This window comes from Archocentrus centrarchus, unplaced genomic scaffold, assembly GCF_007364275.1.
Source record: "Archocentrus centrarchus isolate MPI-CPG fArcCen1 unplaced genomic scaffold, fArcCen1 scaffold_40_ctg1, whole genome shotgun sequence".
NCBI lineage: Eukaryota > Metazoa > Chordata > Actinopteri > Cichliformes > Cichlidae > Archocentrus > Archocentrus centrarchus.
This window is the reverse complement of record NW_022060266.1, coordinates 1,345,294-1,360,657: the sequence shown is the minus strand read 5'-3', so window position 1 is coordinate 1,360,657 and position 15,364 is coordinate 1,345,294. Positions and strand designations below refer to the sequence as shown.

Genomic DNA, 15,364 nt, shown 5'->3' with positions numbered 1-15,364 from the left:
TCCTGCTGTGATTCCACACTGATTTATGCACTAAGAAGGAATTTTTGATTAAAAAGACATGAAAAGTACAGTTTGTGTGTTATTACTTTAAGATTGTGTTTGTTTATAATTGTGACTTAGTTGGGGAGCAGATTGTATTTATAGGAAATCCATGCAGAAATCCTGCTAATTCCAAAATATTCACTGATGTTTTCTTGCAGCTGTATCCATAATAGACCTCTGACATTATAGTAATATTAAAAACAGTCACAAATAGCCCGATTGTCCTTTTTGTAGTGCGATTAAGTTGAAATGAATTGTCCTGCCTGATTTGTTCTTTAGCTCAGGGTACAGTGCTTTTAAAAAAGGGTTGGAGCTTGTCTCTCTGTGCTTTTGTTGCCAGTAGATGTAAATGTAACCTCCCACCTGTGTCCATGTCAGCTGCTGGATGAGCCTCAGTTTCGCTGCATCACAAAAATCAAGACTATTGGCAGCACGTACATGGCAGCGTCAGGAGTAACCCCAGATGTCAGCAACGGTTTCACCTCCACCAAGGTCAGTGCGACTTCTTCAGGCTTCATTGTGTGTCTTACTTTCAGAACCAACACAATTCACAGGAAAATAAGTGTGTATCATTGTTGAGTAGATTTGAGGAGCTCTTTTGCTGGTTTGGAGTGGCAGTCTTTGTGGAGCCTGTAACTGAATTATTGCCACGCCATGAAACTGAAGCCTTAATTAACAGTCAGCGTTCTGAAGGTTGCTTTTTAAATGTTGCCGGCTTTAAGTTATTTTGTGAGAAAATGAGTGATTTATCTGACTGACTTCATTGAAGTGATGCAAGTTGTTATACATGAAAAATAATTTTGAAATGGACAATAAAGGAGAAAAGACCTCACCGCAGTACTCAGCGAAGATTACACTCAAACATTTCTTAAAAGTTCTTTACTGTCATTTGAGTTAATATTGGAACAAATTAAAAGTATGTAAATCACAAGAACTCCAGCTGTGTAGGACAAATCTAACCTTTTATTCTATCGAGCAAATATTTTGTCATAAATGAAGATTTCTGCGTGTGCACTGATAATAATGGAGAGCTAAATTATATATAAATGATGTCTTGAGTCAGCAGGTAATTTATTTTATGTGACTGAGTGTGGTGACTGATTACATTACTGAGCCTGTCGATGCTTAATGTATTTTACTCTGTGCAGTCATGTTAGAGCACGTTACTGGTTCAGGAGCAAACATTTTTGAATTTTTAGCACCAAAAGGCGCCGTTGTTTGAAGACAGCATGTTCAGCTGTTAGCAGCCAGGTGCTCAGAGGAATAAGCAGTGTTGAGACTGGCAGGCAATGCTCAGTAGAAATCTGTCAGAAGTCAGAGGAGGGACTGCCTCTTCACTGTGCTCTTGCAGGCACACAGTGGCATGCTGTCACACACTGCAGCTCATTTCCACTGGATGTCCTTCTTCAAATGCCTCAGGGCCATGTAGTAGAACTCATTCTGACTCTTGGTGATGAGTCACCTCATGGAAGTTTGGTCAGTTCATGTTTGCTTCACAGTGAGGTCCATATTTGAGGTCCATGGTTAAATTGCCAAGCACACAATGGTCAGAATGCCAGAATGATCTAAAAGTGGGAGTGGCATTGGAGGAGTCCAGGGATGCACGAGAAGATAATCTGCAAAATTAAAATCAGCTAAAGCTTTTGGTTTTGAGGCCATGTTATGAGGCCAATATGTTCACTGCTGTTTTAAGTGGTGAGTGTAATTAATAACTTAACATTTAATTTGTAATTTAGTTAACTCTGTCGTGTGTAACTCCCATGTAGTAATAAGTAATTAAGCTTACTCTAACAGCTGGAATAAGCCTCAGCACCTCCACGACCCTGAACTGGACGAATTGCTGATAAACTCACCAGGGAAACAAAGACGTTCACTGCTAGTTATCTTGCCGTCTGCTTGGCTGTGGAGTAAATAATACAGACTTCCCAAGACAGTTCAGAGCCTCCACCAAAGCAACTGGAAAAGTGAGTTTGTCAAAGTTGTGTTTGTGTTTTGTGTGACAGAAGGAGGAGCTGTCTGACAGAGAGCGCTGGCAGCACCTGGCAGACCTGGCAGACTTTGCACTGGCCATGAAGGTTACACTCATGAACATCAACTACCAGTCCTTCAACAATTTCATGCTGCGCATTGGTACGTGCTAATCTTCGGCTCAGGGTGGGGGTGTTCACGTCTGTCAGAATCACAGAATTAAAAGTCCCAACAGGACTTGTGAAAATAAGAGGGCAGTCTTCTTTTATAAGAAGAAACATGGTCATTCATTGAATGACTGTCTTACAGCAAGTGCATTCAAACCAAGTAGAACAAACTCCACCATCATAAACTTGTTGAAAGCTGTGCCAGATGTGTAAACAACTCTGAAAAGTGCAGAAGTTGTCTGTTCTGTTTGTGCTTCAGCCCTGCTCTGTATGACTTGTACTATTTCAGCATCATTTAGACCTCTAATCACATTATATATATATATATATATATATATATATATATATATATATATATATGAAGGTATTAATTCATGTTTGAAGGCTTTTTAATAGCTTGAAAAAAGAATTTGCTCTCTGGTGTTTGGCGAGGAGATAAAGTGTGAGTGTTTCTCAGTTTAAATAACCACATGAAGTTCAACAGTAAAAATTATTTTAAAACGCTGGATTTAGATAAATGCTAATAAATGGCACAGTAAATGGAACCAAGCAGATGTTTTTATTTAACAAAGTAAAACAAAACAATAAAACAAAGGACCATCAAACACCCCCCCAATCCCATATACCACTGATAAGCAAGTAAATGTTTTCATGTAATACAGGATAAAGTGCTCAAAAATGAATAAATGAACAAGTCACCCCCCCCCCCAAAAAAAAAGCACAAAAAAAGAAAAGAAAACAGTTCTTACACATTGTTTGAGAAATTGAAAACAGAAGCAGGAGTTCAGCCGGGTTACTGATGATGTGTGACGTCCTTCATCCACTGAGCAAACACTCGGCTCCTCCGTGTGAACAGGAGAAGTCTCCTGACTAACAACGAGCAGAGACCATCATATTCATGTGGGAGTTGGAGACACCTGCTGGAACTACCCCAAACAACAACGTTAACAGGGATGGTTCTGTTGATGAAAAGGCCTTAAAGATGGATCGCCAAAAATTATGACCAGAACAAGTGCAGCAAAGTGTCAGGAGCAAGTCTACATCAGACGTGAAGGCTGGGTCAGTATCAGCTGAATATGACCAAGTCTGTCCTTGGACCAGTGAAGACGATGAACTGAACCACAGAGTGTCTTCAGAGCCTTCGGAGTTTTAAACAGGCCCACTCCACCTCATCAAATGTCTTTTCAGCATCAAGTGTCAGCATCAGTCTCAGTATTTGAAGATTTGGGTGGAGAAGGGCCAGAGAGGATTTTCAACCCCTTATGTTATAAAAAGGAGTCCTTATAAACCCAATCTGATCAGGTGGGATAATAGATGGAATTACCTTCTCAAGGTGATGTGCCAGAATTTTTGTGAATACTTTGGCGTCAGTATTAAGCAACAAAATGAATGATATGAACTACAGTAGAGAGGGTTTTTATCTTTTTTAGGCACCACAGAGAGAGCTGTCCGATGCATCAGCAGAGGCAGCGTGTCTGCAGCAGAGGACCCTTTGAATACACTTTGTCATAAAGGGGAAACTGATCAGAGAACATTTTGTAAAACTTGGCTGGAAAACCATCTGGCCCTGGGATTTTCCTTTCTGCATGGCACCTGTTGCTGTAGATATCTCCATCATTGAAATATTCCTTTCCAACTCAGCACAGTGACTGATAAAATCTTGGAAATCAGGGGTTTATTCTTTCATTATTGGTGCATTTTAAACTAGGGTTGCTAAATTATGGAAAAAATCATAATCATGATTATTTTGGTTAATATTGAAATCACGATTGACCTTGTGGACGCACTGCATTTATTGCACTTAAAGAACAGTAAACATCTTGAAATGTAGTGCACTGCTACAATCTCTTGAAAAGTACAATTTTTTGAGTTCTAACTAGTGCAGGCTTGACTGTCAAGAAAACTTTAAAAAGTCATGATCCCACATCTGAATTTGAGTCCTGGCTTCACACTCTTGAAAGTCCTGTAGCTAACAGGCCCCCGTAGTCAGTGTGGGCAAAGGTAGCTTAGCCACCGTTAGCTCTCCCACAGCTGATTGACCAGCCAGAAATTCAAGCCACCTAGGTGACTGTGGAAGCATAACCCTTAAACAGCAGCCCGTGATATACTTCCAACCTCTGCACGATTCAAATCTATTTCCCCCACCCGCCATCAGCTGGTCCATCAGCTGTCCTGATTCAGGGCCCTAATAGCCTGCGGAAAGAAGCTCCTCCTCAGCCTCTTGAAACCACCTCCCTGACTTCATCAGAGAAGAGTCCATAGTTGGGATGGCTGGGGTCTTTCACACCACTCTTTGAAGAGCTTGTCTGTCCTGCTTGGTGCTGTTCCCAAACCAGACTATGGTGCTTTCAGTGGTGCAGGTGCAGAAGTTCGGCAGTACCTGGGAGGACAGTCTGAGGTGGTAGAGATGCTGGCGAGCCATCTTTGCTGTGGAGCTGGTGTGGCGACAGGTCCTGTGAGATGTTTACTCCAAGGTACTTGAAGCTGTCTGCTGTTTCTCCTGGGGCTCCATTGATCTGGACAGGCTGACAGCACCGCTCCCGCTTCTTGCTGCAGTCCACAGTCAGCTCCTTTGTCTTGCTGACACTGAGCAGAAGATTATTGTCCTGGCACCAGTTTTCCAGGTGTTTAATCTCCTCCAGGTAGGCCCTCACATCATTGTCTGAGATCAGGCCCACCACTGTGGTGTCATCTGCAAACTTCACAATGGTGGTAGAGCTGGAAGTGGCCAAGCAGTCATAGGTGCATAGTGAGTAAAGCAGAGGGCTCAGGACGCAGCCCTGAGGGGCGCCAGTGCAGAGGGTGAGGGTGGGTGAGACTTGATTGCCCACCTGCACTATTTGTGGTCTGCCTGTTAGGACGTTGGAGATCACAGGTCACACAGGGATGGATGGAGTCCTAGATCATCTAATTTGGTGGTGAGTATGGAAGGCATAATAGTGTTAAATGCTGAACTGTAGTCAACAAACAGCATTTTAACATAATTACCCCTCCTAATGTCCAGGCGGGTCAGTGTGGTGTGAAGCAGCTGTGTAATTGCATCGTCAGTGACAATATGCAAACTGCATAAGGTCCATGGTGTCTGGCAATGAAGAATGATGAAGCATCTGACCAGCTTTTCAAAGCACTTCATCAGGACTGATGTGAGGGCAACAGGGTGATAGTCATTGAGGCAGGTTGGCTGAGGATTCTTCAGGACAGGGATGATGGTGGATTTCTTGAAGCACGATGGGACGACGCCGTGGGTCAACGAGAGGTTAAAGATGCCTGACTCTTTCTCGCCGATTGATCTTTCTGAGTGAACTTTAGTAATTACTCTAAACCATCAATGTTTCTATTAGAACCCATTCCTACGAGAATGCTCACATTATACAGCATTAAGGTGGCTGTAATTAAACCTCTACTTAAAAAGCCATCAGTGACCCAGCTGTCTTAGCTAATTATAGGCCAATCTCCAACCTTCCTTTTCTCTCAAAGACTCTTGAAAGAGTAGTTGTAAAACAGCTAACTGATCATCTGCAGAGGAACGGTTTATTTGAAGAGTTTCAGTCAGGTTTCAGAATTCATCACAGTACAGAAACAGCATTAGTGAAGGTTACAAATGATCTTCTTACAGCCTCTGACAGTGGACTCATCTCTGTTCTTGTCCTGTTGGACCTCAGTGCAGCTTTGATACTGTTGACCATAACATTTTATTACAGAGATTAGAGCTTGCTATAGGTATTAAAGGTACTGCACTGCAGTGGGTTGAATCATATTTATCTCATAGACTCCAGTTTGTTCAGCAGCACCAGGCTCAGGGAGGGGCAGCACATCTGCTGTGACTGGTAGGGGGTGAGGGGAGTCACGACAAGTTAGAATAATAACTATTAGTTATTATTATAGTTAGTTATTATTAAACTCTTGCTCTCGTCCACAGTGTGTCTTTTATCCTTTCTGCTGCTCCTCATCACCAGCTGGTCGCCACAGATGGCTGCCCCTCCCTGAGCCTGGTTCTGTCGGAGGTTTCTTCCAGTGTTATTTTTGCCAGATCTAGCCCACGAGATAATTTAATATGGCTATGGTTAATGTCCCGCCGGTAAACATTGCTCCTACCACTTATACTACAAATCCCACAGTGCACTGCAACAGCTGCCATGCAGATCAAGACCTGTGCACTAACCTGTTCTCAATGACACATTGATCAGTGATCAGCGGATAAAAACATCAGTGAGCACTTTTTACAGCAAGCTGCCTGACCCCCAAAAATGACCAAATGAAAAGTGGACTTTGAAAACAGGTGGGACATCATCAAGATGAGATGCACGTAGCAAAACTCTGCTCAGATCAACCAACAACATTATGGTCTATTAAACACTCCTTGATCTATTCTTTCGTCTCTGCTGTGTACCAAAGGAGAGTAAAACTTTTGACTCATCTGTCGGCCCGCTGTGCTGCTTTTAGGAGGACAGCCTTATTTACCCAATGGTGTGACGTGGTGGATCGCCGGACAAGCCATTCGGGATGCAGCAGGACAAAAGTAAGACAAAACATGATGCAGTGAAAGGACTACAACAGCTGGAGCCTGGTGATGCCATAACGGACACAGTAAGCAGACAAATTGATGCACTATTCCAGGATTGTGGCTTCATTCGCAAAATCAGTCAACTTCTGGCTGACTTTCTGATTGAACCCATAAAGCGTGCGATCAGATTCCATTGCGGAATCTGTCAGACTCTTTGAGACATGAATGGAAATACATGAAGACAAAATAAACAAATTACAAAATAAATATAATGACAGTGAGGACGTTTTAGATTAGCCAGAGCAGTACTCCAGAAGAAACTGCCTTGTCATCTACGGTGTTATGACTGCGAAAACACAAACGACGTTGTAATGGGCATTATCAAAACTAATCTTAACATCGACGTGAGGCCTGGGGGCATTGATAGGACCTAAATCCAACAGAAGGGATAAACCAAGAGGAATCATCATCAAGTTCGCTCATTATAACATCAGAGACATGGCTTATAAGGCGAAAAAACAGCTCAAGGGGTCAACACCAAAGATGCAAAGGACAACAGTCTCCTCAGGAATAAAGCTGGCTCCGCCCCTTCCTGTACGGTGTGTCTGTGCACACCGACCAGTCCAGTTTGTCGTCCAGCTGCAGACCGAGGTACTTGTAGGTCCTCGCCATCTCCACATCAATCCCCCCAATAGAGACTGGCTGTGGGGGTGGTCCAGACCTACAGATGTCCACCACCATCTCCTTAGTCTTGGACGTGTTCAGCAGCAGGTGGTTCAGTTGGGGTTTTCTCTGTATTATTGTAGGGTCTTTACCTTTATAATATAAGCACTTTGAGGTGACTGTTGTTGTGATTTGGTGCTATATAAATAAAACTAATTGAACTGAGCATGTCACATATGTCAACACTCTCCTTTAGGTCTAAATAAGGGAGGGGTGCTAGCTGGAGTGATTGGTGCACGCAAACCCCACTTTGACATCTGGGGCAACACTGTAAACGTGGCCAGCCGTATGGAGTCCACGGGGGTGATGGGCAATATCCAGGTACTGCCTTACTTCAGCCCTCTGCCTTACTAAATATTGTTTACACAACTACCAAAGAGATTATTGTAGAAAGGAGGTTTAAGATGACGCGTTGCTGCTAGGCATCTTTAATTGTTTTATGTGTCTGTTCACATAAAATGACTCTAATAAGTAATCTTACTTTGCTACAATCAGTTGTTCACAGTAAATTTTCTAGACTAAATTTAATACATAATATCAAGAGGAAATTTAAGGTGTATGTGATCCAATTTTATATTGGAATGATTAAAAAGGTTTAATAATGCTTTTATTTGGAATAGGAACTACATATTTAGAAGTAATCATGTCAGTTTTCAAGAGATAAGATTTACTTTTCAGAAGGGACAAAGGTAGGGTCATGCTGACTTTCATGTGTGTCGATTAACAGATGAGTTGCTTTCAGCTTGTTTTGATTTCCAGTCCAGGACACATTTGGGGACTAGTTACTGAACATAGTTTAGTAGCTAAAGAGCCAGATATTTCCCTATGGAGCTGATCTGGACTAAACTGGAGCTTAAAGAACCAGAGGGCTGAACTTAGACTGAGCAGGTAGAGACAAACACAAGTCCAAATGAATAATAATGTGCTCTTTTTCTGCTGTGTGTGATCAGGCAGTTATTAACACATTTGTCATGACATCACAGCAATTTTAGGAACATGTTTTGGGTTTTTGCAGTTCTGCCTTCAAGTGGTAAAAAGCCAGTGAAAGCAGATTTTCCTGTGCAGATGCTTTCTTTGTAATAAATAACCTGACATGTGGACTGCAACTCAAAAAAGTGAAATACAGCTGCTTCATGTGTGTCTGGAATCACAGTTACATTAATTGCATTTCTAAAAGTGGTCCCTCTTTGTTTTGGATCATTATTTTGTATGCTAATATCTTCCTACAGCATGTTTTAGTTATGCTGTTATCGTAGTAGAAGTTCCTCTGAGCCTCCTGTGGTTCAGGAAGTAGAACGGCTTGTTACCTAAGTGGAAGATCATTGGAAAGGGCAAGCTACTGAAACCCTGATGCATCCACCCAAGTGTGACATTATGGGATTAAGTGTGAATAGAATAAAATGCTGTGTGACTGTGTGTGAATCGGTAAATGTAGCTTGTAGTCAAAAGTGCTTTGAGTGCTCAGGGTGGGAAAGAGTTATGTAAGTACCAGTCCTTTTAGCAGTCCGTACATGAGTTAATCAAATTATTTTTTATTCTATTTCGATTCATATTTTAAATTTGTAGATAGAAATTCTAAATTTTCTATCTACAAACGTGTCCTCGTTTATTCCTGCTAAACTGTATGGAAGTAATAGGATGTACTGTGTGCTTCCCCCAGGTGGTGGAGGACTGCTACAACATCCTGAAGGAGTACGGCTTCCGCTTTGTGAGGAGAGGGCCCATCTTTGTGAAAGGGAAAGGGGAACTGCTCACTTACTTTCTGAAGGGAAGAGACAAACAAGGCTCATTTATCAATGGCTCCTCTGTCACTCTGCCACATCAGGTGGTGGACAGCTGAGGACTGTATCACACACACACACACACACACACACACACACACACACACACACACACACCTGACATTATGACTCCATTTAAGTCAAATTAAAATACAAACTTCATAAACACCAATAATTACTGAACATGTGTTCTCCGTCTGTATGGAAAGATGTACAGAGGCTGTATCTGATGCTGAAGGTAATTTCCATATAGATTAGAGACTGAGTGCACCGAAGTAGAAGGGAGAATTAGATTGTGACTCTGAGGGTCTATGATTTGGTTTGAAATGCTGCTTAAATAAGGGGTTCTGTGGGCATTCATACCATTGGGTTAAACAGGCCATACAGGGGTTTCATAAGTAATTACCATAAAACAAATAATCATTTGGAGGTTTTTCTTCTTTATGCTTGTGTCTCCCTTTTGCTGAGAGGAGCATAATGAAACACTCTAGGGTCTAGGAGACACCGGTGTCTCCTAGACCCTAGAGTAATGCTGCAGGTCTGGTGCTCAGCTGTCACTGCTACAGCGCTGAGCCTGAATGAAGTGAGGGATCCCCTTTGTTTTGGATATCAACCTTTGGTGTGCCCGCTTTTTTCTTTTCACTAACTGGACTTAGCTTGGACAGACTTTGTTAGCACGACTCTTTAAAGGGACAGCTTAGGTCAGTTTTATGCTGACAGTGACACAGACTATCATGATGTGTGTAAAGGAATTGCTGCACTTGTTCCAACAAGAATTGTTAGCCTCAAACTTTTGAACATTTAGCTCTCTGTCTTACTCAGTGAGATCTCTTCTAGAATATTAAAATTGGATTTTAGCCATATTTAAGCAGGAAGTTAGTCAGAATACACACAAAGACACAGAAGAGACATGTGCACAGTTGCAACCAATCAGAGTAGACTTCTGTGGTATTCTTGCTGTAGTGACATGAGGCAGGCCCTTCCAGATGCTGTCTGAGTAATGGAACAGAGTGAAAGATTTTAAATTTTAAGATTTTAGATTTTAAATAAAGGATCCTAATTGTAAAATCAGGCAAACACGTGGACGGGCTGGAAATGAAGCGGACTCATTGTGGCCGTGTGAGGTGGAACTATCAGAACAGCAAACTGGACAAACCTGTGAGACAAATGAGAAGTGGTTTCAGCATTTCAACATGAGAATGACTAATTCAAGCTGAGGTTATTTAAATACAGTGATGGGCTTCATCTCTTTCCATAAAAAACCACACACACACACACACACACACACACACACACACACACACACACACACACGAGCCTTTATGCAAACATACCAGTTTTGATGCCGTTGTAACTACTTCCTGGTCAATCACTGAGTCCACGCTTCATACTGATGTTAATGAAGTTCATTTATTCTTCATGATGAACTCATCTTTAATGAACACCGTGAAAACTAAAATGAAATTAAAATTTCAATGAATCTTTTTATAACAGACAGATAATTTCCACATATTTAAATATACTATTCAATACAATAGCCTTGTATAACAATTCAAGTTGTAAACAAACACTGTTAGCTTAACAAGCAGTTATGAAGGTCTGACTCTTGTCGTGAATAATGACAACAGAATATCTCAAACAATAAACAACTAGCATTCTATGAGGAGTATGTGCTAATACACCAACAGCCTAGCGCAGGCTAGGTAGCTCATACTCAATAACGTACAATATACGATCGTTGTGCAAATCAGTGTTTCACACCACAACTCCGTATATGTCATCAAAGTAACAACAAAGGAACGTTGTTTTACCGTGTGCGCCCTTGACCAGTTGTAGAATGGCAGTCTTTCTCTCTCTTACTCTTTTCATTTCTCTCTTTTACTCTTTTCTCTTCTCTCTTTTACTCTTTTCTCTTCTCTCTTTCGCTTGTGTCTCTCCGATCCGTATCTCCGCGCTCTGCGCTGTTGTGAGCGTGACGGACCACTACTTCCGGTTTAACGATGTCAAAATAAAAGAACGATAAATAACAGGATGCATTCAAAATACACGCTTACGGTATTATTTACAGCCGTCTCTTCAGTACATAAACACTTAGTGGGTTTTGAATGCATGGCCTTTATATTGGCGACTGCTCCTCAGTTACCAAATACTTTTAAGTATGGAAGCCTCATAGACTGATCTAAGATCAGATTTTCTGCCTCTGATGAGGAGGAGGACTTGGAAGTGGTCTAGAGAGAAGCTCGAGTGTAATAATACAGACTGATTCACCACCTGCTGCTGCTCATCTGCAGTGCTGGGTAGAAGAGTGTGCAATACTTAGTGTATTTTTTTCACATTTGTAATATTCCTTTTTCCTTGATTCCAATGTGAAAACGGGTCAGAGCTTTCAGTACTGCTCTCCTCTCAGCCACACATTCACCGACTTCTGTATCTCAAAGCTGTGTTAACACGATGGATAACAAAAGCGTGTACAGTGTATATTAGAAGAGGGACAGGTGATGCGGGGTAGAATTGTTTCCCACGCTGTGGACTGTGGGTTGATATAAGTGCCTATGATAGCTGTGATCCCTTACTGGCTCCTTTCAGTGTGGAGCAGACGCCCTTTGGGGGGGTCGGCGTGTTTAAAATGAAAGACTTTGTTTCTGCAGTCAGGAGAGCTTCTGCTATTCCTGTCCCTCCATTGTGAAAATATTTTTTTAATTTAAGTACATGTTGTTTTATTTTTGTAGTTCTGGTGATGCATTTTATTGGTCTTAGTGGCCTGGAAAACATGAGGACATGAAAATAAGTCTAACAGAAACAGATACACAAACATCCATCCATCCATCCATTTTTTGCCACTTCCTGTTTAGTCTAAGCAGAGATGCCCAGACCTCCCTCTCTCTCCTGCCACCTCCTGTTGCTCTTCTGTGGGACACCGAAGCATTCTCACGCCAACCAAGGGAAATAATCTCTCCAGCATGTTCTACATCTTCCCAGGGTGTCCACAGAGTTGGACGTGCTTCAGATACCTCACCTAGGAGGCATCCTAATCAGATGCCCAAATCTCTTACTGGCTCCTTTCAATGTGGAGCACACACCTGTTGGTTGAAGCGCGCTCTCTCTCTCGTATCCACGTTCTCATTCTTATTCCCAGTTCCCACAGCTCAGTGAGAATGTAGATTGACCCATAAATACGCTCATTTTTACACTTGGCTCTCTTCACCATGACAGACCAGTGATGATGCATCTGTATTACTGCACCAATCCATCTGTCGGCCTCTTGCTCCCTTCTTCCTTCACTTGTGAACAACATACCATGATATGCTCCACTTGGGGCCATGTCGCCCTTTTTCTGCTGAGAGCCGTAACCTTGGACTTGGAGGTGCTAATTCTCATCCCAGGTACTTCACACTTGGAAGCAAACCACCCCAGTACAAGCTGGTGGTCTTAGTTTGATGACGCCAATAGAAACACATCATCTGGAAAAAGCATAGACAAGAGCCTGAGACCACCGAACCCAACATCCTTTGCCTCTGGGCTGCACCTAGAAATTGTATCCATAAAAATTATGAACAAAATCGATTACAATAGGCAGCCCTGGTGGAGTCCAGGACCCACCAAGAATGAGTCTGACTTACTGCCAAGTTCTCACTTCAGCTGTACAGGAAGTGAATACATGCAACAATGGGTCCCATACCCAATGGGTATGAGGGATGCGGTCTAATGCCTTCTCCAACTTGACAGAACACATGTAGACTGGTTGGGCAAACCCCCGTGTAGCCTCAAAAATCCTCAAGAGAATAAAGAGCTGGTCCAGTGTTCTGTGACCAAGGCAAAAACTCCATTGTTCCTCTTCAACCCAAGGTTCGACTAACTGATGGACTCTTCTCTCCAGTATTTTGGCATAGACCTTCCAGGGAGGCTGAGGAGTGAGATCCCCCTAAATTTGGAACACACACTCCAGTGGCCCTTCTTGGAAAGGGGACAGTCACCCCTATTTTCCAATCCAAGGGCACTGTCCCCAACTTCCACACCCCACAACATCCAGAGTTTTAAGAACTGGCTGCAAACTTCACCTACCAAGGGGCTCTGCCACCAAGTTGTTTGGCCTCCTCAGTGTCTTCAAGTTATGTTCAAGTCATCGCATGCTTTCCCAGACCCTGCTTCTTCTGCGGAAGGCGTGTCAGCGGGAATGAGGAGATTTTCAAAGTATTCCTTCCACCACTGACCATATCCTCAGTTGAGGTCACCCTCTCTCCTCAGTTTGCAGTGTGGGTAAAAAGCTTCTTCCTCCTCCTGAGTGGCCTGATAGTTTACCAGAATCCCTTTGAAGCTGACCACAAGTCTTTCCCATTGCCTGACTGAACTTATCCCACACCCAGGTTTTTGCCAGAGCTGGATTCCTGCTGCCTGCTGATATCTGTCAGCTGGGGGGAAACCCTAATCTATATGTAGCCAATATCTCTCAACCTCATGCACAAGCTCGGGGGCCTTCCCGAGCACATGGATGGCATTCAGTGTCACCTAAAGCCAGTTTAAGCGACCAGGGATTGGACTACCGTGGCCTCTGCCTTCGGTTAACCAACTTATTTAAAAGGGAAAATGAGGCAAACGGTAAAATTATGAACTGCCCTTCCTGTTCTTGTGCCCATAGTTGTTCTGTATTGTAAGGAATTTTTGGCATGAGCTTTATTATTATAACTTCACTTTGGGTTCAGTCTCTTAATAAAATGTTTTGTCTAGATACTGTGTGTGAAAGATGGCTCATGTTTTATGACACGATGTATTTACGTGACTGTACCATAGCTCAGTGTTTCTCTAGGTGAATGCAAATCTTTAATAAGCTGGAATTGTATTTTAACTGGATGAAGCAACATCACCTGAGCCCTTGTGGTTGTGTGGATATAGACAGTTTAGTTTAGATTTAAGTGGCACACCCTCTCACAGCTTCAGCTGAGCAAGTCTCGGTCATCTGAATCAGCTTAGTGGGTCTCCTACAGGTGGGAATGAGCTGGAAGGGATTGCTCCCTAATCAGCCTGCGCAGCAGAAAGGGTGCCATAGGTCAGCTGAAGCTGAGCTAAAGCTCTGTGACGTTTTGGAGCAGGTTTGGACTGTGTTTTAGGACATGGGAAGAAACAACCCCGTCTAATTATGAAGTACACGATGGCCTTGACATGACAGCAGTTACATGCAGGAGAACTTGATGAGCAGCAGAAATGTTTTTTGGGGTAAAGTATTTGTCATTGCTCTTTTCTCTGTTGATTGTAAAGCCTATTTGTGTCTGTAGAAAGGGATGAAAGTGCAATAGATTTTCTTAATTCCTTCCCCTTTAATTCATAGTTTTATAATGTCATGTTTTTGTTTTCTTTTTAAAAAAGGAAGGGGACAGGATGGAGTTGTGTTGTACATAGAGCTTAGACAGTGTTTATTGGTCAAATGTATTTATTGGAAATGGCAGGGACACTTTCCCCCTCCATACACAGACGTGAACGTGCCAATGATGAGAAGATGGTTTTCAGTGTAAAAGCCATCACATGGACTAAGGCTGCTTCCTGAATTGTATTTTTAAGAGTCTCAGGGTTGGGAACAAAGAAGCACTCTGAATACTGTATGAGCTCAACAGCTCCCAGCAGGCCCTGCTGATGGCATCGAAGTAAAGGAGGACGCACTCCTGCGGTTCTTGTTGGTACTGTTCACACTTTGGTTCCAAACCTGTATTCCTCAGTTTCCCAAACTTTTTGGTTTGTTTGTTTGTTTTGGGGTTTTTTGGTTAAAAGATTTCTTAATGTGCCCTCTTTCCTTGGTTATCACTAACTGATTAAAAAAATCTAATAAAGACCAGTGTCAGTGTCATGATTACTGAACAGACTAAACTGATTCTTTACTCCTCAGCATCTCTGCTTGGTGACTGAGTCTGAGCAGCGATTGACAAGCATCAGCTGATTCAGGAGTCAAAGTGAGTAGCAAACAATGTAAAAACGTTTACAAAAATGCAGATCAAAATCTAGGGGCTTATTTGAACCATAAACATCTGCAGTGACAACCTTCTAACATGTACCACACAATCACTAGCTAGGCTCCATGTTTGCAGTTTGTGGGCATGAATCTAATGTGCATAAATGGATGTTAAAAGTTACAAGAAAGCAGACTGATTAAAAACTGCATAACAGTTCCTTACCTTGACCACAGGGGTCAA

General features: G+C 42.4%; 1 protein-coding gene across 4 annotated transcripts in view; it reads left to right on the top strand.

Annotated features, from left to right (window-relative positions):
• Positions 1-15,006, top strand: part of adcy3a (adenylate cyclase 3a) — a 50,794-nt gene extending 35,788 nt beyond the window's left edge. The window contains exons 18-21 of one of the 4 annotated variants that reach the window (XM_030724652.1): positions 421-534; positions 2,046-2,172; positions 7,601-7,725; positions 9,065-15,006. In XM_030724652.1, coding sequence (XP_030580512.1) covers positions 421-534; positions 2,046-2,172; positions 7,601-7,725; positions 9,065-9,244 — 546 coding nt within the window. In that variant the 3' untranslated portion in view covers positions 9,245-15,006. Of the gene's footprint in view, positions 1-420; positions 535-1,836; positions 1,877-2,045; positions 2,173-6,620; positions 6,880-7,600; positions 7,726-9,064 lie in introns of those variants that run through there. The other 3 variants (XM_030724655.1, XM_030724657.1, XM_030724656.1) reach the window with 3 other exon arrangements.
• Positions 15,007-15,364: the final 358 nt, after the last annotated feature.